This window comes from Lonchura striata, chromosome 14, assembly GCF_046129695.1.
Source record: "Lonchura striata isolate bLonStr1 chromosome 14, bLonStr1.mat, whole genome shotgun sequence".
NCBI classification, from domain to species: Eukaryota; Metazoa; Chordata; class Aves; order Passeriformes; family Estrildidae; genus Lonchura; species Lonchura striata.
In genome coordinates, this window is record NC_134616.1 from 18,084,594 (window position 1) to 18,111,604 (window position 27,011).

At 50.4% G+C, this 27,011-nt stretch overlaps 1 protein-coding gene across 2 annotated transcripts in view; it reads right to left on the minus strand.

Annotated features, from left to right (window-relative positions):
- Window positions 1-27,011, minus strand: part of LOC110467865 (gamma-aminobutyric acid receptor subunit beta-4) — an 82,958-nt gene that overhangs the window by 22,506 nt on the left and 33,441 nt on the right. For both annotated transcript variants that reach the window (XM_021525247.2, XM_021525246.2), the window contains exon 4: window positions 10,162-10,382. In XM_021525247.2, coding sequence (XP_021380922.1) covers window positions 10,162-10,382 — 221 coding nt within the window. The remainder of the gene's footprint in view (window positions 1-10,161; window positions 10,383-27,011) is intronic.

Consider the following 27,011-nt stretch of genomic DNA (forward strand, 5'->3'; position numbering starts at 1 on the left):
CAGGTAGGACAGAAAGGAGAAAAACAAGACTGAGATGACATTTGTCTTCAAAAAGCCAGATCATGTCTTTCTTTGCAATTAAAGGACAGGTATAGCCACACTGTGCAGCTCAGCATCCTCCAGAGATACCCCAGTTAGATGCAGATCGCAAACTCTGGTGATCTGCCCAAATAAAACTGCTTGGGCAAGTAAAATTGGAACCATGTCAGGCTTTGAGTTGGTTTTTGAGCAGAGGTGGCACAGCCATCCACAGCTGTGCCGGGCTGTAGCCACCTGCTCATCCAGAGCGTTTCACCTGCAGTGCTTGGCCAGCCCGGGGATGCCAGCACTACAGGACCACCAGGCGTGGGGCCTGGGTGGAACAAGATTCAAAAGGCAGCTGGTCTGTGGCACCAGCTTCAGGTCAGGTCCTGCCTCTGGGCTTCCTAAACCCTGATAAACCAACCCAGCTTGGGGTAAAGCAAGTGGTATATCCCAGAGAGCATGGAGGTGTTTAATTCTTTAGAGTTCAGATCTTACAAAGTATCCTGAACACCAACTTCCCTTTGATAGACCCTGCTTGAAGAGTCAACCTTCACCTGTTCCTAGAAGGGCCAAGGAGATCTTTCTCCACCTCATTTGGTGGCTGTGTACCCAGGGCAGGTGGGACTCATGGAGGGATGAGAGGCTTCACACACCTCTCACAGTCAAAGGGGAGCATGAGCAAATCTCAGTCACCCCAGCGACCTTTTGGGGTCACAGCACATGTCACCTCTGGTCCAGAAGGCCACAGCACCAACGCATGCCTCTTTCTTTCATGTGTATAAATGTATTACCTTGCTACACTCTGAGCTGTTGTGTGAAGAGATGGGTTTGCTTGGCACATGGGAAACTGCATGGGCAGGACGGGATGGGCGGATGGATGGGGGGTTGCCACTCAGGAGCTCCTGTCTCAACAGAGCTAAGAGAAAATCAAGGTGGAAGAAAAGTAAAAGGTGGAAAAATGAGGAGAGACGATGGCATGAGCACAGATAGGGAAGGCAGGAGTGGAGATGACAGAGAGGAGAGCAGAGAGTACAGGACAGACCAGCAGGGTAAGGGAAGAGAGGAGGATGATCAGGGGCTGCACGGGGTAAAGCAGCCTGGAGAGGAAGAGCCGGAGGAGAATGAGAGGTTAAAAGAGGGAAAGCAGAGCAGCGGATAGTCACTCAGTGAGCAGGGAGATGAGGAGACAGGGAACAAACCATCATCCTGTAAACAGCTCTAGACAGAGCACGCTGCCTCCAGAAGACGTGAGCACAGTGAAAGGGAGCAGGGAGCGCGGGGACCAGAGGGAACGCCAGGGAAGGATGCCACCTTCCCCGTGGCGCTAGCATGAGGCGCTGGCGCCCGGCCAGCCCGCATCTTCTCCCTCCCCCTCCTCCTCTCCCGCTTCTCTACCCACCTCCCTCCCCTTTTAAATTCAGAAATTTGTGTGGTGTGAAATTTCATCTGCTTTGACGGCGATTCACAGAGACACTGCCCGTGGAGGGAGCGGCTCTCCCGCGCCGCGCGCTCAGCGGAGCGTCCAGCGCCTTCCACACCGAGCCTGGCCACCACCACAGCAGCCTCCAGCTCCCCTTCCCTCCCCTGATCCCTGCCCACCCCACAGGCCTCGGGGTCAGTCCCTCACAGTCACAACTTTTACGGCTCCTTCCCCACAAAATAAAGACATTCATGCCCTTGCCCCTAATTGTTTCTCCTGAGGTCTGTAGGCAGCTGTGCCATCCAAGCAGCCAAGGCCTCACTGCCCTGCTACTCTAGCACACAGCTGGCAGGCAAACATGGTTCATCTGGGGGGAGACTGCTGTGGAGAAAGCACCGTGCATCTCACAAAAAAATAAAAAGAAGCTAAAAGGAAAAAAGGGACATGGATGAGATGTTGAGCGGCTCGGGCAGGATGATGGAGATCCACTTCTCTGCCAGCATTAAATGGATCAAGCAGAAGTCAAAGCAACATGGATACCTCACCCTGGAGAGTGTCCTCATCCCCAGGAGAGGTAGAGACCACCTCTAGAAGGACATCCATGGAGCTCTAAGTCACACAGGGCTAGTTCTGGGTGTCTGATTGCTGCAGTGAGGAAAGCTCTGCCCTCTTGAAGCTTGTATGGCCAGAGCAGATGCTGGCATGGGGAGGGTGGTGCAACCTCGACTGCTGCTCTGCACTGAGCCTGGCAGCAGCAGAGCTTGGCCCCACCACAGCTGCAGCTCAAAAGGGAGCGCTCAGGTTGCTGCAAACCATCAGTTCTCCACAAATATTTCAGTTCTCTGACATGAACACCACCAGTCATTTCATTCCCCCTCTGATCCTCCTCATCACTGTTTACTTATTAATGGCTTCCTCTATCTTATTTAGAATGATTATATAAGTGCACAGGCACAGAGCAGCATAGAGCTCCAAGCTGCCATTAAACCCTGCTGCAGTCCAGGGTCTGCTTTCCCCCTGCTCCTTTCCCTGGTGCTGGCCACCTTCAGGGGAGCTGCCCAGCCCTTCTCCCTCTGCTGCAGGCCCTGAAAGCTCTCAGCCACCCATTCACCCTCTGCATCATCTCAGCGTGTTGGGACAGCCGAGCTCACCAGCCACAAGTGTGAGGGGTAAACGATTACTGCCCAAAAATGTGACCTGATTGCAAAAGGAGCAAGTCCAGGATTTCTAAGGAGGATTGAGTGGGAGAGAGGAGAAGACCATTACCTTTAAGGCATTGCTAAAGTGAGTGGGGGGCTTTCCCCTTAAAGCTCATCCTCATAAAATAAACTTCTGCACTGTGACTGTGTCTATCCCAGCAAATGAAAAATGCCCAGCACTGGTTTCTGAGGCCAGTGTCAACTGGCATGGAACAGTCTTGGTCTACCCTGCAGTTCCTAGCCCACAGAAAAGGGTCTGGCTGCATGCAGAAAGCCTGTTGGGAATGGTCACCAGCCTCTGCTGGGCAATAACTGGGGATGCCCAAGGGACCGTTTTTGACACAGAGCAAAGCCAGGAAACAAACTGACTATGAAGGACACTGATATTCAGGGCCCAGGAATATTCCCCAACACATTTGGCTTGGAAAGGATGCTGACTAAAACTCAGTATGGCTGAGAACAGGAGGGGAGCAGCACAAACCCCTCCACCACTGCCTTTCTAATTCCAGGGGAGACACAGCCTGCAAGCACCTCACTCTATCTCCCAGTTCTGGATGAGGTGCCACGATGCAGGGACTAACACAAACACTCTCACAGCCAAAGACAAACATTTAAGTTGCTGGTTGCAACTTTCTGGGTTCCAGATCTCCTGAGAAGCTAAAGATGCTCCCGTCCCCTCGGGATGCAGACTCCCAAAGCTCTCAGCAGTTTGCAGCAATAAGGAGAAGGGATGGAAGCTCAGGTTCTGCAGGACTTATTCAGGCTCGCCCCATGGGGCAAGTTAGACTCCTACGGGAATTCTGATGACTAAGAGTAGAAAGAGAGGCAAAATTACTGTTTTGCTAAACATGGGAATAAAACCAAAACCGAGTTCTTATTCTGTACATTCTCAAAGTCAGTCATAAAAAACATGCTGGCAAATGTCACCTTCTGCCTGGCAGTAAGCACAAACTTCCAAGGGCCTGGAGGGATTTATAAACCCATGGTGAATTTTGCCATTCTTTTAACACAGTCTGATCTTTGCAAACTCCTGGAGGTCGTGATTGAACCAAAAGCAAGGCAAGGATATGGAATATTTTCCCTTTGTGTCATTTGCCTAAAACTGACTCCACAAGCCTTGGCACAATCCTGCTAAGGTCACTCTGTTTCCAAAAGCATCTGTGCTTGCATAGGCATCCTTTGATAAATAACAGTGTACACTGCACTCAGATGGGAGGAAAAGGAAGATTTTTTAATCTAGCACTTAGGGTACCACTCCTCTTAACCAACCATTTTTCCATCCTGGTAGAGTGGAAAGCTGAGCTGCCTTGACTGCAAGGTTTTGTTTTTCTGCCCCTTTATTCCATCCCAAATGCACCATGCATTTGGCCAGCTGCCAGCTGAACTGGGAGACAGGAGAGTGGTGGAGCACCTTTAAAAAGCTTCTTTTCCTATGGTTGTTTCAGATATCAGTGACTTGCACTTAACAGAGGTATCACTCTTCAAGAGCATCAGGCTGGCACAAGCTGCATTAATAAAACAGCAAAACTTAAACCTATGGGAGGTGGCAAAGAACAGGAGAAGCCCAGGGACAGGCTTAAGAGTGGTGCCTGGGACAGCATATGCAGCAAGAAGGATGAAGAGGTGGTGCCAGGGTGAGCTGGGGGCTCGGGGCACACCAGCTGCCTCAGGAGACAGTGGATGCTCCCTGACCTCTCTTTCTGCTAATAAACAACTCAGACTCATAGGAGATGTAGCACAGGCAGCAATTCCAGCCAGGAGAGTGCTTGCCTTTGTTCTTGCAAAGCTGCAAGGATGTTAAGGATGGAGGAGCAGCTTTGGCTTTGCTGCTTTGTCCTGTTTCAGTAAGCTCCAATTTCTTCCACGTCTTCTAAGGTTATTGAGAAATTTCATATTATTAAACTTTCTTCAAGTGTTTCCTGTTAAATCCATCATCCCAACCCTAAGAGACAAAAATGCAGGAGAGGATCCATCCTTAAGCTCAACTGCGGAGCTGAGCTCTTAATTAAACCCTGATTTCCCCTCACCTACCTAAGGAAGTCCTCTCCAACCTCCACATCTTTGTGCTAAGGAGATGGAACAAGGCAGGGCTTGGGGGTGGGAGCAGGACAAGGCCCCAGGACCAGCTCCAAGGGGATGGATGGATGGATGGATGGATGGATGGATGGATGGATGGATGGATGGATGGATGGATAGATGGATGGATGGATGGATGGATGGATGGATGGATGGATGGATGGATGGATGGATGGATGGATGGATAAGTCCAACTTTTTGCACCCCAGCTGCCATGGGGGAGATTTCTGTTGCCTTTGTCTAACCTGCAGAGGGAGCAGGCAGAGCTCCCAGAGCCTGAATCATCTCACACATTTCCAGAGAAACCTCTCTCGGGGAGGGAAGAGGAAGCAAAAATAGTGGATTTCTTCCCTGCTGGCCTGTGAGATGGGAGAAGAAAATTGCTCAGTGGTCTCAGCACAGAAAAGAACTCCTCAGTATTAAAAACTCCTGTCTTAACCCATCAGGCCAGATTCTTGCAGAAAATCAATGAATACCCGTGGAGAAAACAAGGACATGGCTGCAGACAGCAGCTCCAAGTGAGACAGGAGCAGAAGAAACCTTTCTTTTGCCTGAAGAGCTAAATAACCCCAGGCTGGGACCTGGGGAATGCAACACTTCCAGGGCTAGATTGGGGATGGGGGCTATGGAGAAGCCCCCAGGAGGAGCCCCAGCCATGGGCAGCAGGCAGGGCAGGCTCTGGGGTGGCACGAGGGGCTGTGACAGTGTCCCCAAGGCTTCATGGGCCATCAGGTGGGATTTGACATCACCCTGTGCTGCTCCACAACGCCAGGTGAGCCACAGGGATGTTCTGGCTGCCTTGCCCAGCAGCAAGGGCTGGTCCCCACGTGGGTCAGCAGTGAGAGGGCTGGTGGCCCCAGGAGCAGCTGAGACACCATGGAGAGCAGAACTGGGGTGCTGCCAAAGCAGATACAGCCAGCATCTCTCAGCTTAAAACAACTTGAGGTGTTTGAAGCATGGCAATTCTCTCCCTCTTGCTTGAAGGGATGTTTTACACTGATGAGAGGGTTCTGCCTCCCCAGGAGAGCATTCCTTGGGCTTGGAGCCCCACGGTGCCTTGGCACCTCTGCGTGCTCCCGGACTGACTCATCCCTCAAGCACACCTCGTTACATCACCAGGCCAGGAATAAAAACCCCCACCTCGCACATGCACACGTTCCCCAGCACCACCCCCACCTTCGCAGGAGGAGATCCCTCCTTCCCTCCGCACAGGATTTAGCCTCCACCACCAAATTCCTCTGCAGTTTTCCAGTTGCTCAGTTTACACTGCCTGGCTCCTCGCCAGCCAGCACCGTCCATGCTGCTCCCTGCCTGCTTCCCAACATCCCAGATTCCCCACCAGCCAGGCATGCAGCCTGGCCTCCTCAAATCACCTGTTTCGACAAAAATCCAAAAATCTAAAATTCCGCCTCTGATTAGAACAAAACAAATGGCTTCAAGATTTCCCTGAAGGATGTTTTAAAGCTGGTTTCAAATACGATTCCCCAGTTACCACACGAGAATTTCAGCATTGTTACAGTGGTTGTTATTTTTAGGTCTCTGAAAACAGACAACAAAATGCTGGTGACATCAGCACTTGACAAGTGTCGACTCGTTTCACTACCAAATGGATGCTGCATGGTCTGGGCAAGGAAATAAAAATCCCAGACCAATGTATAGCTTGAATGTGTGATAATGTAAAGCTTATTGAATATTGGGGCAGGGCTCCAGACAGTGTCTGGAGGACCAGAGAAAGCCTTGGTAATTCTGTTACTCAAATATCAATGGTGATTGTAAAGCAGCTTGTAAGAGTGAGGGAAATATTGACCTCAGTGAAACATCAACATTCGCTGAGATGGTTTTTCTTAAACGAAAACAATTCTCCCTAATTTTTTTGTTCAAAATTGATGGAACTGATGCAATTTCTGACCAAAAAAAAAAAAAAAATAGCCATTAGGTGGCAAAATATATTAAATACAGCCAGTGCTATCCAGATTTTCCTCACTGTTTTATCCACCTCCCTCCACCACCCAGCAGCTTTGTCTTTGTGGGTAGCACCTTCAAGCCTCCCTTTCTGTTGCAGGATTTCCACACCATTTTAGCACTTTAGCACTCCCCTGTGTCACACCGTGGGTGAACATCCCTCCTGTGCTCCACAGGCACTTCTCCAGCAAGGTGTTCAGGGCCGGGTGAGTGCAGGCACCCCCATGGCAGGTCACACCTCCTGCATCCTCCATCCCGTGGGTGCCTGCAGAGCTGGGACTGCCCTCCGGGCTGGCTCAGGGCTCTGTTTGGCCTTCTGGAGTTTGTGCCATCTGGCAGCTGCTTGGGGAAGGGGTAGGAAACACCAGTCCTGCATCCCAGCATCACTGCTGCTGCTTATTCATTCCTTTTGTTGGAGACCTGGCAGCCAGCTATTAATGTGAGCCCGGTGGGAATTAATTTTGGAGTAAGCTTTTGTATGGAACGCTTCCCTGAGATGGAGCTGGATTGCACTTCCTTCAACCATTAATTTGCTAATTCCACCAAAACCGAGAGGAATATGCTTTTCTGACACCCAGCTTTCACAATGGATTACAGGGCTTCATTTACTTGTACAAACAAGTTATCTGGAGCCTGCTCTTGTTCTCACAGCAGTCACAAACTCCTCATGACTGGGGTATGCCTTAACTGGGACCCTGGGGTCTGGTCCAGGGATTGAGCCTGGTCCTGCTGGTCCCTGGAACACTTGCTGAAGGCAGAGGCCTGCCAGGATGTCATCCTTCCCTGCTCTCTGACATCAGAGCCTGCTGGAAAAAAATGACTGTTGTGCCACAAATAGCATGATTGAGTCACTTTGCTACAGGACCAGCTCAGAGGAGGGGGAAGCGACTGGCGAGAAGGGAGAGGAGCAGGAGATGTGGGATCTTACTCAGGGGAAAAAAGGAAAACAAAGGAAAAGAATCGGGTATTGCCTCCTTTGGCCCTCTGCTATCAGGGCGACTCCATTTCATAAATTCCTCCACAAAATACAAGACAAGAACAGGCTGCAGAGCACAGGGTGGACCTGCATTTCTCTCCCTGTTGGCAGGGCAAGCCTGGCTGCACATTTACAGAGAGGAGGGGAGCTCAGGTGAATATTCAGAGACTGTTTTCTTGCTTGCTTACACCTGCTGTGTATTTTTCAGGAGGATCACCTTTATTTGCACCTGGAAAAAACTGGACCTACTACTCCTGTTTTCAGCAAGATTGTAGGTCCAGGAATCAGTATAGAAAGCAGCCCCAAATAAATCATTTTCCTACCACTGTGAGCAAAGTTAGAGAGCCTTTAAGCATTCAGAGCACCTGGTTTGTACCCCCAGTGCTTTCAGCAAGCCATCCTGACCTGAGGTACAGCTGGGAGCAGGAGCTGCCATTGCTCAGAGCTTCACTTTTGCAATTGCCATTTTCTCCAGGGGCAAGGGAGCAGCTTCCAGGAAAACCAGCCAAAAGTTAAACCAACAGAGGCAGCTCTTACTGAGGCCCTGGAAATAGTGGGCAAACAGCTGTCATTTCCTTTCTTTTGGCCTGGGTGCAATTTTCCTCTTCTCTCCCATTTGCACAGGTCATTCCAGGGAGCTGGAATGGGAGGGGAAGGGAAGGGAGCTGGCATAATGTCCCAGCCCCAGCAAACCCTCCAAGGGTTTGCACTGCCTGGCAGCTGTGCTGCTGGGTTCACACTGCTCGTTCTTCGAGCTGACTAAATGGCAGCTGATAAAAATACACCAGCACTTGTACTTCTGCTGTGCAGGTGTGTGCAGAGATTGCCCACCAGCCTGGAGGAGGCAGCTCTGTGCTCAGGTGGGCTGATCAGCAGCAGAGAGCAGCCTGAGCTCAGCAGCAGTCTTTGCCCCCTCCTTCCTGAATTTATACTCCTACCTGCCTCCAAGGCAAAACACCTTCTTGCCTGGCCTTCACTCCTGTTTTAATACAATGAGAAGATCCTGGCAGTCAGTGTGGGACTGCTGCAGTCTCTCTGGTGGGTCAGCAAAGCCAGCTCGGGGCTCTCTGACACTTTCATCAAACATCATCAGTGGCAAAAGGGAGGGAGATGGATGTACCTGCCCTGGCAAGGGAGGGCACAGCAGGGACAGGGCCACAAAGATGGGTTTGTTGCACCTTTTGCTGTCTCTGGGCCTGGAGCAGAAGGCATTCATTAATTGAAATGCAAAACCAGCCCAGATATGACCCCAGGGACCCCAGGCTGTCCTTCAGCACCAGCAGTGGCTGCTTCTCCTTTGGCTTCTCTGGGCTCTGCTGCAGGGAGAGCAGAGGGCACAACCACCTTTGGCAGGACAATGTTCTGGGCAGCCTCCTGCTTTGCCATGCCTACACCCAGCCCTACCCTCCCCAAAACAGCCCTGCCACTCAGAGAGGTGTAAAATAATCCTACAAGTCACACTTTGCCACAGAACACAACAGAGCACAAGAGCTGATACTGTAAATGGGAAGGGTGGGTGTACCCTCCCTGAAGGCCCCCTTTCCTCTCCCCTTGCCTTCCCCCTTCCCTCCATCTCTGGGACAAAAGCCCAGAGATGCTATCACAAATATTTGTGGAGGCAGGTCAAAAGAGCCAGCTGTAAATTCTGGTAATTGAAAAGGAAAAAATAAAAGACAAAAATAAAAATTCCTCACCAAACAAACCTAACAACAATACAAAAAAAACCCAAACAAAAAGAAATACTGAGAATAAAGCAAACAAATACAGGGTTGGAAAAATAATTTCCTGGATTTCAGCTACAGCACCCTGCAGCTTCAATTTGCCTTTTTGCCCTCTGCTTCTCCATTCAACTTTATTACCTACCCTGGCCCCTTCACATACCCAGATAACAGAGTAAGACCAACCTTTTCTCACTCCACTTCACACAAGCACAGCAATTTCAAAGGCCTTAGACTTGCCTATGTCAATTTGTTCCAGGCACCACAAAAAATGTCCTCACTGAGGACCATTCTCCTACCAGATATCAATTTCCAAGCCTCAATCCTCAGAATTGCTCTAGTAAACAGATGTTTTCCTTAACCTTACACAAATCTATCTTGAACACAAAAAAGGACTGAAGTGGTTTGACTAAAAGGCTACAGAAATTTAGTCTTCAATATCACAGTAACAAAGTCTCATCTCCATAGCCCAAACTTGAAGAAAATTATAAGCAACTGAAAGTGAGTGTTTCAAATGGAAGTGTTATGCAACATGAATGACAGTGACCTGAAATGCCCAGAGCAGACTATTCCCCTCTCCAACATCCATCTATAGCAGCACAGGAAATGTTGGAGGCCTGAAAGAAGCAGCCATTTCCAGCTTGGAGAAAGAACAGCGACACAAAACCCTGTAGCACTTGAGTATCTTTTGGGTCCTTGCCTTACCAGAATATTTTTGGCGATGGGAGAAGTTTAAATGAGGTGTTGTTTTTGACAGGATCCATGGAAGCAAACCCTTGGACTCACCTGAGGCCGTACAGGACGGTCCCGTCCGGATGGAGCCGAATCATGCGGTTCTTCACCGTCACCCCGTGCAGAAAGGACTTCTTGTCGTTCAGGAAGTAGGTGTCAGGCAGCCACAGCTGGTCAGCCACCCGGTTGTCCAGGGTCAGGTTGAGAGGAAGGTCGTTGTAGGCCAGGCGTTTGTCCCGCCAGCTCTGCTGGAAGTACATGGTGATGGTGTAATCCTGGCGGAGAAACGGGCACACGTCAGCCTGGGGAACGGCAGCTCCAGCCCTTCCACCACCACTGCCCACACCTACCCGAATGCCTTGGCACCCATGTGGGGTCCACACCTCCAGCACTCTGTTTTTGTTTGTTTGTTGTTGTTTTTTTCCTTTTTTTGGTTATTTTGGAGGGGTATGTGCTATGATTTGTTCTGTGAAAATGGGAGCAAAACGCCATTACATTTTGTCCCATTTCCCCTGTCCTTGCCACTTGTGTTTCCAATCAAGCAAAACTGCCTCCCACTCCTGCTGTCCCAGCCTGCTGAGAGCTTTCCTCCACCACCAGCAGCAGTTCAGGCTACAGGAGCACCAAAGGTGTCAGCCAACAGCCACCAGCAAAGACTTCCAGCGTTGTCCCCCACTTCCCTCACACAAAGGTCACATAAATGAAATCCACTCGTGTCCAGGCACTGCTCGTTAGTTGGTAAAAGCCAATTTTGTTCTCAGCAGAAGCTGAGGCCGTTCCAAATGCACAGGGAGGGCCTCACCTGAGGCCAAGGTTTCAAGGTCGGGCCAGGGCAACTGTGACAAGCTCTGAGCACTTGCCTTGTTACAGGAGCTGAGTCGGGAGTTCATGGTGGGTCTCAGGAAGGGACATATGGGGAGGAAATCTGTCGTCAGTGGAGCATGATCCACTGGTAAAGGGGCAGTTCCCTGAAAAAATTCCCCTTAAATTTGGACATCAGGAGGAAGTTCTTCATGGAAAGGGCTGTGAAACATTGGAATGGCGTGCCTAGGGAGGTGGTGGAGTCCCCATCCGTGGAGGTGTCCAAGGAACAACTGGATGAGGCATTCAGGGCCATGGTCTGGCTGATAAAGGAGGGGCCAGTCACAGGTGGAACTCAATCTTAGAGGCTTAGCCAGCCTAAATAATTCTGTGATTCCCAAACCATCCCCAGCTAGCACAATGCCATGCAAACCTCCTGCTCCCCTCCTGTCCAATAGAGAAAAGCTGACACTTAAAACTGTTGCTAACACAAGAATTTTATCGAAGGGAGCGGGAGCTGTTGGTGGCTGCAGCTCTGCAGAAGCCAAACCCATTGCTGGGCACGTCCAGAGGCCCTGGATCAGCCTGTTCAGAGGCACAGGATGGTGCCACATAATAGAACAGTTTCTTCTCCTCAGGTAAACAAGCAGTACAGGAAGCAGTCTTGTACACACCAGTGTCAGGAAACATTCTCAGGAAACATTCTCATGACAGGTCCTAAATAGGCTGGGGGACAGGAATTTTGGGGCAAACCAGGTAGCCTTAAAATAATAAGCTGTTGATTAGGAAGTGGGCACAAGTCCTGTTGACAGTGATCTTACAGAAGTCAGAGATTTTTCCACAAGTCCTTAAATAAAAAGCATTTTTGCAAATGATCTAGAAATGGTGGGATCACAGACATATTGTCTCTTCTCAAGCTGTCTCTAGAGTGCCACAGGAATCCCCTTGACCACATGAATTTGCAGGATGAGCCTTTCTGCTCTGCAAATCCCAGCTCTGTGCGAGGAGCTGGTGAGGAGCTTGCTCATGCACCAACATCTGGGCTGAGCACTGAGGCATCTGCCTGCCTGTCTTCTCCCACAGCCTTCATTCAAAGCCAGGTTTGATTAACACCTCTGAAAACAAGCTCAAATAATCCCACATCACGGATAATGCCAGCTTTTGGGTATCTAACTATGATTCAGAAATCCAGCCCCACATGCACATCGGAAAGGTCACGGTGTAAATGTGCGGAGTACACCAGAGACAGAGCTGTATCTGTCACTTTCTGTGCTGCCTTGAGAGGAACAAAGGCACAGTGACAGCTTTCTGGCCAAGGAACTGTTTTGCTCTGCTTTTTAAAGGACTGTAAACTCCTGCCTCAGAGGCCTCACAGTCCATCGCTCTGGGGCACAAAGATTCTCATTCTGGTCAGGACCCTGCAAAGGAAGATACTGTCCCCAGAATCCCTCCCAGGGTGCTTGGGGCTGCACTGCAGTGAGAGCACAGAGGAGCAGAGCACCCAAATTCCTGAAGCCTCTTGCTCCTGTTGGTAACAGTCATCCCCTGCCTGTGGGACACTTGGCTAGAGAGGCATCCTTCCCATTGCCCCCTTTGAGAACTCCACCCGCACATCTTGGCAAGCTCCTTCACTGACCTGCATTTTCCTAATCCTTGACAGAGCCCTGCAACACCTCACCCCTAACCAGGCCACCCTGCTGTCACTGCAGGCTCCTGCCAGCCTTCAAGCAGAGCAGGCAAGAGGTGGCACTGATCTCCAGGAGACAAAAAGGGCAAGCTGCTTACAAAGTGAGCAATGCACTTTCTAAAACACATCCTCTGTGTTCCCAGGGCTGATGGGAACAAGCTCAGAGGGGTGCTGACAGAAAAGCCTACGCCCTAGCCATCAGCTAGATGATGTTCTTCAGGTGCAGAGACCTTCCTGGGGAAGAACAGCCAGCCCAGCCCAGGGCTGAGCTCTGTTCTCCAACCCTCCTGGGTTCCCTGGCACAGATTTCTCTGGGCAGCATCACGGAGGTGAGCACTTGATAACCATGGCATGATAACCACGGCTCATGCAGTGCCTCAGGTTTCCCTCAGCCTCCCTCTCTGCTGGTTCCTGTGCTCCACTTCTTGTTCCACTGCTCTCTTCAGATTGCTGAACAGCAGGCAGGATTTCTGGGCAGAAGGAAGAGCAGGTGTCCACCCCACAGTGGTGAGCCCTCCCCAGAGGGACAAGGGCACTGACATGGGATGGACAGAACCAAGCTATGGGGAAGAGGGATAGGGCAGGCACAGCTGGGGGCTGGAGGCAGCACTGGCAGGGCCCCTCCACAAGGGAGAGAGCAGAATCCAGGATAGGAAGCAGAGAGAAGTGAGCTTGCCTTCCCCTTAATCCCCCATTTCCTGGCCAGGCAGTTATGGAGTACCCATGTGCCACCCTAACATCACATCCTGGCCAGTCTCCAGAGCTGCTGGGACCTTAATCACAGCCTTCCTTCCAGAGGCACACTCAATAACGGCCAAGGGTGAATTGTTCTGCAGAAGCAGAATGGCCAGATGGAGCCAAGGCATGCAGGGGTTCATGGGTTCAGGAATCACAAGTAATGAGCTCGATTTTCCTCCAAGCCTCGGATGACGATGCCTTTGTTGTGGGGTTTTATCTGTCACTGGGCTAATATGAGGCTTTCCCAAACCTCCCACTAATCCATGACACTCACAAGCCTGCTGATGCCACAGATATTACACGAGCTGGGTTTCCCAGAATCACCAGCTGACAGCAGTTGGCCAATTTACCAGGTTCAGTGAAGAACCATGAATTCAAACACACCTGGAGCCCACACACCCCTCCAGCTCCTCCTGCCACCTCACCACGGAGGCACTTTGGTGGGACAACACAGCTGGATCTCCCTGCTGCCTGTGCAAGGGGTGGGTGAGGGGTTTTCCCTCTGCACACACACCCAGTGAGCAGAGTTCTCCACTGGTGCTGCGGGAGGAGCAAATGAGAGGTGCAGGAAAATCTGACTTTGCCCTTGGCTCTAAACTGGCAGCCTAGATCCTCTCCCCCCTGCACCAGTGCAGCTCCAACAGCAACAAAAATGCTTCCAAATGCTGGATCCCACTGGCTCTTTGTGGAGGACCATAAAGTGCTCAGGCACGGCCAGAGTCTGGCTGTGGCCATCACAGCTGGGGCAAGGATGGGAGACCTTTGTGGGGAGCTCCCAGCTCACCCTGCCAAGTTAACCAGCACTGGGGTAGAAGGCAGAACCCACACTGAAGTGGCACACATGTGCCAGGCCACCCTGTGCAACCTCCTGCTTCATCTGGTGCCTGCTGGGGGAGAAGAGGTGAGGCTGGAAGTAGGGAGATACCACTCCTCACCAGGAACTCTCTGCATTGCACTTTGGAGAGTGTTCAGCATGAACCTGGAATTCATTGTTTAAAAAACAGAGGCTGGGACAGGACAAAGAGGGCTTTTGAAGAGTGGATATGACTAGAAATTGCATGCCTCCCCTTGTTCTCCCCTTTTCCATCCCAAGGAAAAGCAAGCTTTGTAAAGACACCTGAAATCTCTGTCCACCTGTGCTTTGCTACCAGAGCTGAACATGCCATGTCAGGCTGCCCTGCCCTGCCCAGCATCCCACCGTGGGAGCTGAGATGGCAGAATCAGCAGCTCTGGCCAGGGCAAAGCTGTTTCAGCCCTGCTGAGGCTCACTGACCTAAAAAGCACATGCCTCTTTGCTAAAATGGCTGGTGTGTTTCAAAACAAGCCTCTCCTCGCTCTGTGCCAGCGCAGCAGTGACCAGATCCCTTGGTTTGTCCCCAAAGTCTGGCAGCCAGCAGCTCCCAGCTCCAGCACCGCTCCCAGATTCACACAGAATTCAGAGTCACTGGGTTGGAAGAGACCTTCCAGATCATGGAGTCCAACCCAGCCCCAGCACCTCAACTCAACCTTGGCACCCAGTGCCACATCCAGGCTTTGTTAAGCACACCCAGGGATGGGGACTGCACCACCTCCCTGGGCAGGACATTCCAGAACTTTATCCCTCCTGTGAAAAACTTCAACTCCCTGCAGCAGCAGCAGCAGCATCCCTGAGCTGCCCTCCTGTCCCAGCTGTGTGTGGGATGGCTCTGGGCACCACAGCTCCCTCCTGCAGCTCGATGGCACCTGAGCCTGCTGGAAAGCTGGGGAGCTGCTGAGCCTGGCCATCCTGAGGGATCCCTGCACAGCCTGGCTCTGCTCAGCAGCTCCGTGCCAGCTGCCATGCCCCCTCTCCCAAGTTCTCCAAAGGCTTTTTTCTCCCTCCTCCCTCCTGCTCCGTGAGGCACACAAGGCAGAGGTGAGAGCTGGCAGACACTCATGGTGCAGAGGTTCTCCCCTGTGAGCAGAGCTCACCTAGAGGGACACTAAAAATACTGCAAAAGGAAGAGGAGATTACCTGGGGGCCCCACATGCTGGGATGATGGGGTGTCCTACAAGCTGCTGAGGACAGGAATGATAAAATCCATCTCCAGATGAGAGGATACTGATAATTACAGCCTTTCCTGAAGCTCAGCTGAGCCCCCAAGACCAAAGATGGTGTAGCCGTGAGCGGCTGGAGTGTTGACACGGCAGGGGCATGAATGGAGGAAGGTATTTCCTGCAGAACCCCAGAGGCAACAAACTCAGCCAAGCATGCACAGGGATTCCCCAGACTCTCCGAGGACAGGGCAGAGAAGTCTGAGGGAACAGCAGCTGAGTCACAGCAAGAAGGGAAATAAGCTGGCACTACTGGTATGAATTCAAGAATGAATTTCCACTGGCTCATTTTCCAAACACCTTTATTAACTTCTATCCTATAAGCTGCTTCTCCTCATCCACCTCACAGAGCCCCTTTTGGGTGTGAAATGCTCTTTGGGAAGAAAACCTGGACTGGCCCTGGACCTCTCCCCACTGTGGGTGGCTCTGTGCAGCCCAGGAGCAGCACTGTCACACAACACCAAAGCTGCCTCCTGGGAGGTGTCCCAGGTTAAGGTGCCAGATCTGAGCGTAGGGACAAACACACTTGTGCAGGGGAAGACAAAGTTTGGGGGACCAAGGCAGTGAGAGGATTTGTGAACCAGGGAAGGGGACTAGTGCAGGAGTGGAGCCCCTCCTGCCATGGGGAGCACGGGCTGGGTGCTGCTGAAGCAGTAACACCCTGGAAAGCAGGAGGAAGCTGAAGATGGAGGTAGCAGATGTTATCTGAAGCCACCATAACTCAGTGGGGACACAGAACAGCTGGTGGTGGGCCAGCCATGGCTGTTAAATGGTGTGCAGGAATGTGCCCAGACCACCAAGGGACACGGCCCTTCAGGGAGTCAGCTCAGACCAGGAACTGAACTTCCTTGCCCATGGATCAAGGAGCAGCAAGTTAAGGGACCACAGGGCATCGTGTCCCTTTCTGTCACTGCAGCCACAGGATGGATACAAAACGAAGGAGCTCTCTTCTCCTGCAGCCCTGTGTCAGTTTGCAGGACACAATGCTCTGAGCCCAAGTGGAGTTCTTACAAACGTGTTTGTGCTGGTTTGGAGACACACATGTCCTGTGTCAGACCAAAAGTCTTTATACAGTCATAGCCTGTTCATAACAGGAAAGGGAATGGCAGGGAGGAGTATGAGTTAAAAAGGGTCTTTGTTGTGATACTTAATTCTGCAGCTATTTGGACTGAAGGATTTCCTCAGTCAGAGCTGGTACCTTCTTAATAGAAAATGCTCACTTTCTCTTATGAGAGCTTATCTTATTTCTCAAAATATTCAACTTTTGGCATCTGCAATCTTGTGGCCATGAGTTCCACAGCTGAGTTCTTCACTGTGTGCACATCACTTTGAGCAGGTACAAGTCAGGTTTTCTCTTTTCCAGCTCCCTGTAGTGCGTGTATTAAGCTGGTAAACAACCACAGCCTTGTGCTTTCAGGCTCACAGTGTCCCACCTCCTTTTAGACACTTCAGGGTTACTCATCAGAGCACAAATAACTACAAACACTCTCAGAACTAGTTAAGAGGCTCTGATAGAGGCAGGGAGAACTGTTGCAGGGGTTAAGCACAGAGCAGAGCTCTGGCAGAGTCTGACGTTCAGCAATGGGTTGTTGCACAAGAATAGACTGAAGGCAAGGTAATGGAAATAACTTTCCACAGAGCCTGTGCAATTAGATGTTACAAAAGCACGAAGTCAGGAGCATAAGAGTATTTTGGAAGGTCTAAGCATTAATATGGAAAATAAATTCAAGTTGTTATGGAAAGGAACTCACAGGAAAGAATAGCTCAAGGATGCTGAGCCTGCTGCTGCATGCAAGACTCCATCTTCCAACTGCTTCCATGTTTGAACAGAACTCCCAGCAGCTGCTCCCTAAATCCCCAGCACAGATCCTAAGAGACACACACCTCGTGGGCAGGCTGGGTCAGATCATCTTCCTTTGTGCTGTGACCTAGAGAAGCCTCAGCACTGAGCTAGTCCAGAGGCAGAAGTGTGCAGGCTCATTAGGGGCTCCACTAGACTCAGGCACCAGGACCAGAAATTGAAATAATGTGTGTGGAGAGGTCAAATATTTGCTCAGAATACAGCAATTCTGGCAACACAGATATTGTCTGTGCCTGGTCCATTTCTGTGGATGACAAATGAGGTGGGTGCCTTTCAGTGGGGCTTTGGAAGTGAAGGTGACTGTTCCAGGCTGCCACTGGAGGCTGTTTCACCAAGCACTTGTAAGGTGCTGGGAACAATAACTTTTCTGCAGGGGAGAGAGTGCTCTTCTGCTGCTGCAGGACTCTGGGCATGAAGGATAAAGGAGGTTTTGCAACTCACCTCCAGCTCTGGCTGTACCACTTGACTTTTCCCCCCCTGACTTTGATAAAGAACCTCCTTTTGGAGAAGCAACCAAATAAAAGTCCTTCCCTATATAAGCAAATGACATATGGTCTCCTTGTCCAAGATCACAAAAGAACATTAGGAAAGCCAAGATGCTCCAGAAAGAGGGAGAAAAATGGAACATCTGACTTAGTAAAAACCAAGCTGCCACTGCCAGAGACTAATGAACAGTTTGCTGGCTTCAACTTCTTTGATGATTAAACACCAGCTCCTGTTCCCGTCATTCTTGGGAAAGAAATTAAAGGACAAAGTAGTCCTCAAGTATGTTTCATTTGAAGGAGGGATAGGAGAAATAAGAGGAATTGTTTTGAAGGGGAGAAGACAGGATCTGCCTGCAGTCAGCTGCAAGAAATTGGAACGGTGTAAAATGTACAGGAATATACAGGAATATACAGGAATGTACAGGAATATACAGCAAGGACTGAGCACAGTTCACTCCCTCAACAAGCTCATCAAAGAGGGGATTGTCCATCTCCAAACTGATAGATCAAGGCATCCCAGACCTCAAGGTGCACAGTTAACCTGCCATCAGGAAATACCTGCCAGCAGCCTTTCCAGCCCTGAGGCAGCACAGAGTCACTTCAGACTCTCACCTTTGCTTGAGGCAGGAGGCAGCAGCTTTTGTACTTACTGTACTTTTCATGGGGGCAGCATCCTGCCAAAATGCTGCTTTTAATTTCTGTTTTGGTGCAAGTGCCAGTGCCCAGCTTACAAGTCTGAAGTTCTGCGTGACAGTTGTTGTACATAAAGTGACAAATATTTCTGATACTGCCCTTCTCTCTACACTTCAGCCTAGCAGGCAGGAAAGACACAATCTTTTTCCACCTTCCTTTTTGAATAGCCAGATGTCAGCAGTGACTTGGGAATCAGGAAGAGCACTCTTCCAGCAGTGCGGGGGGGGGGGGTTGGCTTCTAGGATATACTCGGTGCCCTTCTGTGCTGCAGGTCTGTGTGCTCTTGAACTCATTTTCTTCAAGACCTGAGAAGTACTTTGCATGGATATGTTCCCCTCACTACTCTGATCTACTTTTGTAGTAATTTGCATGTGTTTAATTGCTGAATGCATGACCAGAAACTGGGACAGGTGTCTGCAATATCCTCAACATCTCAGGGTGTGTGGGGAATGTGTGGCTTTGTTGCCCTATTTCTCTCCTGCCTGGCCCTATCCCTGCAGCACCTGCAATGGTGCTGGCCCTGCAGGTGTCAGCTCGAGGACATAGCTGGCTCCTGAGCCAACAGGATCTGCTGTGACAAGACCTTCAGAGTCCTGAGCCTGCACCTGAGTGCCCTGTCGGAGCAGGAGGCACCTGCTGAACTGCCCAGTCCTGCTGGGAGCAGAGATCAAGAGGAAAGAGGCAGAACTGATGGGCACAGGGACGAGCATCACCTGCTCTGTGAGCCCAGGCAGAACAGCAACCTTGCTCAGAGTTACAGGCAGCAATCCCAAAATCACCACCTGCAGCACATCATCCTCAGGCAAGCGCTTTGGAAACAACGCCAGGCACTTTGTACCCCTGAGCCATGAGATCTGGGAGCTGCTGCACCCCGTCCCTGCTGGGCTGCTCTCCTCACTCTGGCCCCAGGTCAGCCAGGCCAGACCCAGAGCCATTTCTGCCCTCAATTGTCCTGTTTCTGCAGCACCAGATGGATTGCTCCCCAAACTCACCACAACTGAGAAACTGCCTTTTCCAGAGAGTGGCCACTTAATGGGGACATGTTTTTGTTTCCTGCAGCTTGCCATGGCAAACCAGCACAGAAGGGCACGCTTTGGCCAGACACCCACCTCAGGGCACAGAAGCAAGGCAATAGATGTACATTTTGGGAAAGGCACTACATGAATTTGGCCATTTTGGGAGATGCTGTTACACAGTCATCTAATCCTAGATGGGCTGGGAACTGACAGGGAACTCACATTTATGTTTTGCTAGAGCATCAGATGTCTCCAAATGGCTGCTCCAAGCCTTCCCAAGTACCTTCTCTTCCTTACCATATTGACTTTATGCAAAATCTTAACTATGCCTCTTTTGTTAACTCCCTTAACCTCTCCCCAGGCAGGCAGAAGGCCACCCATGCCCACAGGGTGGGACACACGAGCATTAATGCCCTATTTCTATGGAGTCCCAGAGAAGAATTATGACCAGGCATTGCAGAACTGGGAAATTTGCTTTTATTAAAAGATGCTTTTATTTGCTTTTATTACAAGACGCTTTTTGGTGTGAAGTGCTTGGTGATTTAAAACAGATGATGTTGATCCACCACAGAAAACCCTGGTGCTTTCCAAGGCCACCTTCACCTTCCACTGCTGACCTGCACTAATCCAGCCCTCTACCCCACTGCCTTCCACAGTGCTGCTGCCTGAACCCCTCTCCTCTCCTCTCCTCTCCTCTCCTCTCCTCTCCTCTCCTCTCCTCTCCTCTCCTCTCCTCTCCTCTCCTCTCCTCTCCTCTCCTCTCCTCTCCTCTCCTCTCCTCTCCTCTCCTCTCCTCTCCTCTCCTCTCCTCTCCTCTCCTCTCCTCTCCTCTCCTCTCCTCTCCTCTCCTCTCCTCTCCTCTCCTCTCCTCTCCTCTCCTCTCCTCTCCTCTCCTCTCCGTGCTGACAGTGTCCTCCTGTACACACATATTGGCATATCTAATATACAGCCATAAGGCTCAAAATGCTTTTAATAATTACTTGGTATTTAATTAAACATGCAACAACCAGCCTATTAGAGTAAATTAAATCTGAGTGAGACGTTTGAACAGTGACTACTGAAGATATCAGTTTCTAAAGCTCTCAGAAGGATGGAGGAAGAAAACTGGATTATGTCAAGGGAAAGTTGATGCTGGAAGATGAGTGATGCTTCCTAAACCTTTCCCCCACATCTCTGGGCAAGTGCTAAATGTGTAAACACAGAAATTATTTTTTCCTCCCTGAGGAAAAAAATTAGACAGAGCTTGTAATTCCCTGTGTTGTCAAGACCTCCAGTGCAGTTTGGGGCTGCAGAGGTAGGAATTCATGTTATAAATAAAACAATATTATTACTTTACATGGCAAAATAAAATGCAGTGTATCCAGCTCTGAGCATTGAAACCACGACACTCTACAACAATATCAAGGCACACAGGGCTTTGAAGACATTGTTTTAACTTAGGGAAGGCAGGTTTCCTGTTTCAGGTTCTGAAAATTGCCAGAAAGATGTCATTTCCCAGGAGTTAGCCAGAGGCAAACAAATCCTTTAAATCATTTCAGACAACGAGCACCTCCTGGGTGAAACCATCACCTCAGCTAGGCTGGCACAGATTGGCTTGACCAAAATCTTAGACTGGTGTTTGTTTCCTGTAGAAAGTAAAGTTTGATCATGTGGGAAGGATGAAGTAGATGGTGAAGAGCAGAAGATGATGAAGTAAAGATGAAGATTAAGTAGATGGTGAAGAGCAGAACCTACTCCTGGCAGGGGGGTTCTGTTAGGTCAGGCATGGTCTCAGCACAGAGGATGGCATCCTTTTCAACAGCAACAAGCAAACTGGCTGCAAACCATTTCCCCTGCAAACCCCCAGCCTCCTGCTCCCAGAGCCCAGCTCTGTGTCTGCAGTGACTTTCTGCACAGGAATATTCTGCACAGCTGCACCTGTGGCCCCTCAGTGACAAGCTCAGTGCGAGGGAATGGTGCTGGAGAAAAGGGTCAGCAATCATCTTGGCCAGCTGTGGTGTGGACAGAGCACTGCCCAGTCATGCTGGGACAGCTTGAAAGGGCAGGGGCATCGATGGATCTGTTCTAGGGAAGCATTTCTACTGGCAGGGCTGTTGGAAGTAGCAAGCATGATGGATGGGTGGATGATGGATCACTCCTCCTCCATCCATGGGTTAGTCTGCCTGTGGTTATTCCAGGCTCAAGCCCAGGCTAGGCCAGCAGCAGTGGCCACCATATGGACCATGCTGGCCCTCTCCCATGTCATCCACCCCAGCCCTGAGTGTGGGATCACAGACCTGATGGGTGGGTGCTGGTAGCACTGAAAACAGCATTCACCCTGCAGCTGTAGGAAACACTCCTGATTCTGATGAACAAGTCAAGCTTATTGCAGGATGCATGATTGGGGGGGAGGGGTGGGGGGGGGGGAAAGAGGTTTCAGCAGGCTGGGGAGGTCCACAAGCAGAGCAGACTTTGACTTCACAGCCAACTGGATGGGGAGAACAAGCTGCAGTCCCTGTCCACGCTGAGTGAGTGCTTGCTGCAGCACCAGGACCAACAGTCCTGGAGCCAAGGAGCTCTATTTGCAGAGCTGGCAGGAAGCCCATGTGAGCTCAGTAAATAAAGTACCCAGATAATAAAAATACCCAAAAGAGCTGTTTAATTTTTTTTTCCTGAGGGATTTGATACAGAGAGAAACGTAGGGCAAATCTATCCCTCCAGAAGAGTGAAGCACACAGAACCTGAAAGGTCTGATGGCTCACAGCTGGTACAGCTGAATACCTGGCACTCCTTTTTGGGGCAAGCAGCTGGGACTTGGGATAACGAGGCTCAAACAGGAGCTTCTGTATTGTAAAACCTCACATCCCCTGCAACCCTAGCTACAAACACTTGATGGATAAAAGGGTCAATACTTTGTGTATCAGTGACCTGGGAAAGCATCAAAGGAGGTGGTCAGGGACACAGAAGGCACAGGCTGCCTTCCCCTCAGTCTCACTGGAGATACAGGAGATGCTGGGGTAGCAGGGTGCTGCAGAGGGAAAGGAGGTGAGATCCAACCTGTAAGCAGTGAGCATGTTTTGGGTTTGCTCCCCTCCTCATCAGAGCCTCGGCTGGGAGCTCAGCCCACCCTGGAAAATGCAGGTGGGGATGTGTGAGATGGCATGCTCAGCCTGGGACCCAGCACTCCCTGGAGCAGGCAGCAGGAGAGCAGCTGTGCACACCTGGCAAGCAGCAGCACGGGAGGGGCCAGAGCATCTTGCCTTTCACTCCTTCCTCTGCCGTTTTGTTCTGGCTGGGGCTGGCCTGAGATTCTGTTTGTGCCAGGGCAGCAGGGACTCCCCCCAGCTCATCCCACATGCATGCATGCCCTCCTTCCCCAAAATGATCCCTTCGTCTGACTAGAAGACCTCTCTGGATCTCCAAGCAGCTCAGCAGATCCTCTTCCTTCTACCATCCCTTTTCCTTGAATGTTCCTTTTTCTCTGTAGCCTAGCAACTCAGCACAGACTCAGAATATTAACAGCTCCTGTCCCCACACACGATCTTCTCCAGAGGCCTGAAAAATGTGATAGCAGAGAGGCTGAGAGGGGTAGGAGCAAACATGAGAGGTGTGGGGAGCGTGCAGGGAGCCTCTCCCAGCATTCAGAAACAGCAGAGCCATTCAGCTGTCGGATCTGCCACCTTCACTTAACATGTACATAACATATAGAGCTATTTATAGCCCCATTTATTTACATATTCAAATAGCAGCACGACGCACAAGCACTCGTATTTGGATTTAGGTTCTATATTGAGGTACTGGCAATCTTGCACAAAATACATTCTCTGTTGCTGGGTGCTTTAAATGTATATATGACAGGATGTCAGAAGGTCAGATTCCCAAGGTCTAATTTGGTTTTCAATCAAATCAGATGAAGCTTTCACTTGGGGGAAGAGCTACTTTAGCATTCTGCAGTAATCCTCTCCAACGCTGCAACATTGCTATTGAAACAGGTGGCAGTTTGGAACATTGCTCTCAAATAGAGCCAGTTTTTTAATACATGTATATATATATATATAAAATATATATATAAGCTTGGGGAGTTTTGCCCATGTGAAAACATGAATAAAAATTTAAGCAAGGCGGGGCTGGGGTGGGGGGGAGGAAATGATCCCAGGCAGTTTTCTGCAGTAGGGATTCTAACTACTACAGGAATGCTGGGGTGCGAGCTGAAGCGGTTCATACCAGCACCATACAACACTGCCATGTTCAGAGCTAAAGATAACTCGGCTGATAGAGGAACAGATGGAGCACTGCAATGCATAGCCCTGCTCAGCTGAAGGCACTCTGCAAAGCATCAGCCACAGCCTCTCCTCCTCCCCAGCACGGCTCCTCTCCTGGCGTGGGGCGCAGTCACCTCCCAAGTGCTCAGGGAACTCGGCCTTTTCTGAGTGCCCCGGAACGGCCCCGAGTGGGAAACTGCCTGCTGGGCACAACATGGGAACTCGCTTCTGAGCACTGCAGCAGGCTCCACTCTGCCCTCCCGAGCTCAAACTTGCACTGGAGGACTCGCAGAGCTGCTCCTCAGGGAGGGCAGCACCCTGGAAAGACTCAGGCTGGGGGATTGCTCTTGACTGGCATTGCCACCAGGTTTTGTTCATGCTGCAAACCCCAAGGTCTGGGCTGGGAATCGGCCTGTTCACCCCACAGCTTTGCCATAACCCAGAATTTCCCATTATGCAGACGAAGAGCATTTTGCAAATTCTCACGTTAAGATATCAGGTGAATGCTGAAAGATCCCCAGGCAGAAGCAAGCAGAGTAGAATAGAAGGGTTTAGGAGCAAAAGAGAGAATCATTCCCTTGTCCAGCAGTTCAGCGTTTCCTCAACTGAGAGCTTGCTCCAGCAAGGTTCCCACAGTTTACCTCCTACTTATGGCCAAATCATCCCATTTGGCCAACAAAAATATTAATTCAAGGCCAGCATTAATGTTGGAACAGTCACAGCCCATCAGCACAAGCACAGGGGAACCCTTTTTGGGGAAGCAGAAGAGCTGTCCCCTCACAGGAGGAGAACCTCAGGCTACCTGGTGCCAGCACTGCTGCTCCACCAGGCTGCTCCCTGCTCCACAGGCACCGAGTCCTCAAGACCTCTGTCACCAAAGGAATTCCTGGGGCTTTGTGCAGATCCAGCTTCCAGCTGGCCACGGCATTTGGAGAGACTGCATGGTGATCTTTGGCTTGTTACTTAGCAACTGGACTCGAAGTAGTAGTGAATTGACGGGGCTGTCACTGCAGCCGCAGCAGCACCAGGAGCAAGGGCACAGGGAGAGCTCTGTCATGGGAATGGGATAACTTGTGAAGTATTATGGAAGGCAGGCGAGATTCTTCCCTTCTACAAGTTGCCATAAATGCAGTAAATATTGACATATGAGTCACACTGACCTATTTTCTAGCTTTTAAGCTGGGACAATCTTTTTGCAACTGATTTCAGAAGCAGTGAATGGGGAGCACTTCAGGCTCCGTCACCAGTTCACTTTATTCTTGACTATTTTAGTCAACCCCTTTGGAAGAACCATCCCCATCTTTCAGGAAGACAGGGGACCACTCCCTGTTTAAACTTCAACACCCAATGCCCTCCCCACCACCCTGCAGAGCAGCCCTGAGGCCAGATGCTTTCCTTGTCCTCACACACTACCTCAGTCCAAGGGCTCTTTCAGCACAACCAGTGGGAATTCTGTTAAAGAAGGCATTGTGTGATGTGAGCAGGTGTCCACATCTGAACCTTGGCTTTTTAGGCAGTGTCAGTGCTGGTGAAAGTCACCCCAAGCTCAGCACTCACAGGCTATCGCTGCTGCAAGGATAAAAAAATCCTAACCACAAATCTAATGATGGCAAATGAGGCTGGTCCCTGACATCAGCTTTACAAAGGTGTTTCTGGAGATCAGTGGATTTCTACTCCTGCTCTCTCTCCAGACGAGCCACAGAGCAGGCAGTTGTGCCTCCTGCATGCAAACAAGAGCATCTCAAAGCCGCCAAGTCCAGAGTGCTTTGGAGGTTACTCTCCACCCTGCCACAGCCATCTTTTATTGCTCCAAACATCCCTCCAGCAGCAGGAAAAAGCATCAATATGCTGCTCTTTCCCTCAGCCAGCCAAGTGTTCGTGTGTCTCCCACTTCTACTGCCGGAGAAGCAAAGTGAGCAGGTCCCCAGGGTGCTGTGTGACTGATAGCAGTGTGCACAGGGACCTTTGGTAACTCTCCCCTTCAGGAAATGCTGTTTCACCTGCACAGCAGCAGCACTGTTTGATTTCCCAGCCATCCCATGCACTGCAGCCCCAGAGCAGGAGCTGAGGGGACAAGAGCTGTGTGACCCCAGCAGGGGAAGGCACGACCCTTCCAGCCCTGAAGAAACCTTCCAGCCCTGAAAAAACCTTCCATCCCAGCTGCCTGCTGCAATACCCTGCTGTAGACCCCACAGAAGCCCCTTGTGTTTAAGAAAAGCACAAAACCCCCTCCTGCCCATGCCTGTAGGGAGAGCCCACCCCAAGTCAGAGCTCTGCCATCCTCACCGTGAGCAGATCAAGGCTCACAGGATCAACCAGGTTGGAAGAGACCTCCAAGGTGATCAGGTCCAACCTTTGACCAAACACCTCCATGGCCACCAAACCATACCACAAACTGCCAGGTCTGCTCCGTTTTTGAGCACTGCCAGGGATGGTGACTTTACCACTTCCCTGGGGAGCCTCTTCAATTCTTAACCACTCTTTCAGTGAAGAAATTTCTCCTGGTATCTGACATGAATCCCCCCTGAATACTTCTCCACCACCCTGTGCTACCTCCAACACTTCATCCCAGGAGCCTCCAGCAATCCAACAGGACTACATTCCCTGCAGCACCATGACAGGGCACCAGCTGCAGCTCAGCATCAACCTCCTAGTTTCTCACATTTTGGCAGTCCTAAATATTCAGCAGCCTTGGATACCAAGATGTAATGTATACACACACACAGAAGAGTTTAGATACCACAGTGTCACAGGGCTGGGGATACCCAAGGCTACCCGAGTGTCATGTCATACTTGTATCTCACAGCATATAACTCCAGAAAACTCTGACTGTAGGATTTAAATGCTTTAACCTTTGCTTTTTAAAAAAACATTTGGATACCCAAGGACATAGAGACTGAGAAGTATCTGTATGTCATTTCTCCACTGAAAAGAGACAGCAACAAAACAGAACGTTTTAAATTAAAAGTAAGGAAAACATTGACATATTTGAAGGGAATAGATGGTACTAAAAGGCACTGCATAATAATAGAAGTTCCTTCTTTAAAATCTTGTTTTTTAAAACTCAAGGCATCTCCACCAATGGAAAATCCTTTTCAAGGGCACATTGCAGCCAAGTCGGGTTTGTCCAGTATTGCAGGTGTACATATATTCCAGTGGAAACAGAGCTGCAAAGCCTGCTCAGGACAGATTCCACCACAAAGTCTATTTCAAGCACACCCAAAAGATCGAAAATTTGATGTAATGAGGAGAGTGATGCCCCCCTGATGATGATGTAAGGTTGTAGGATGAACCGTCCTGGTCAAGAAA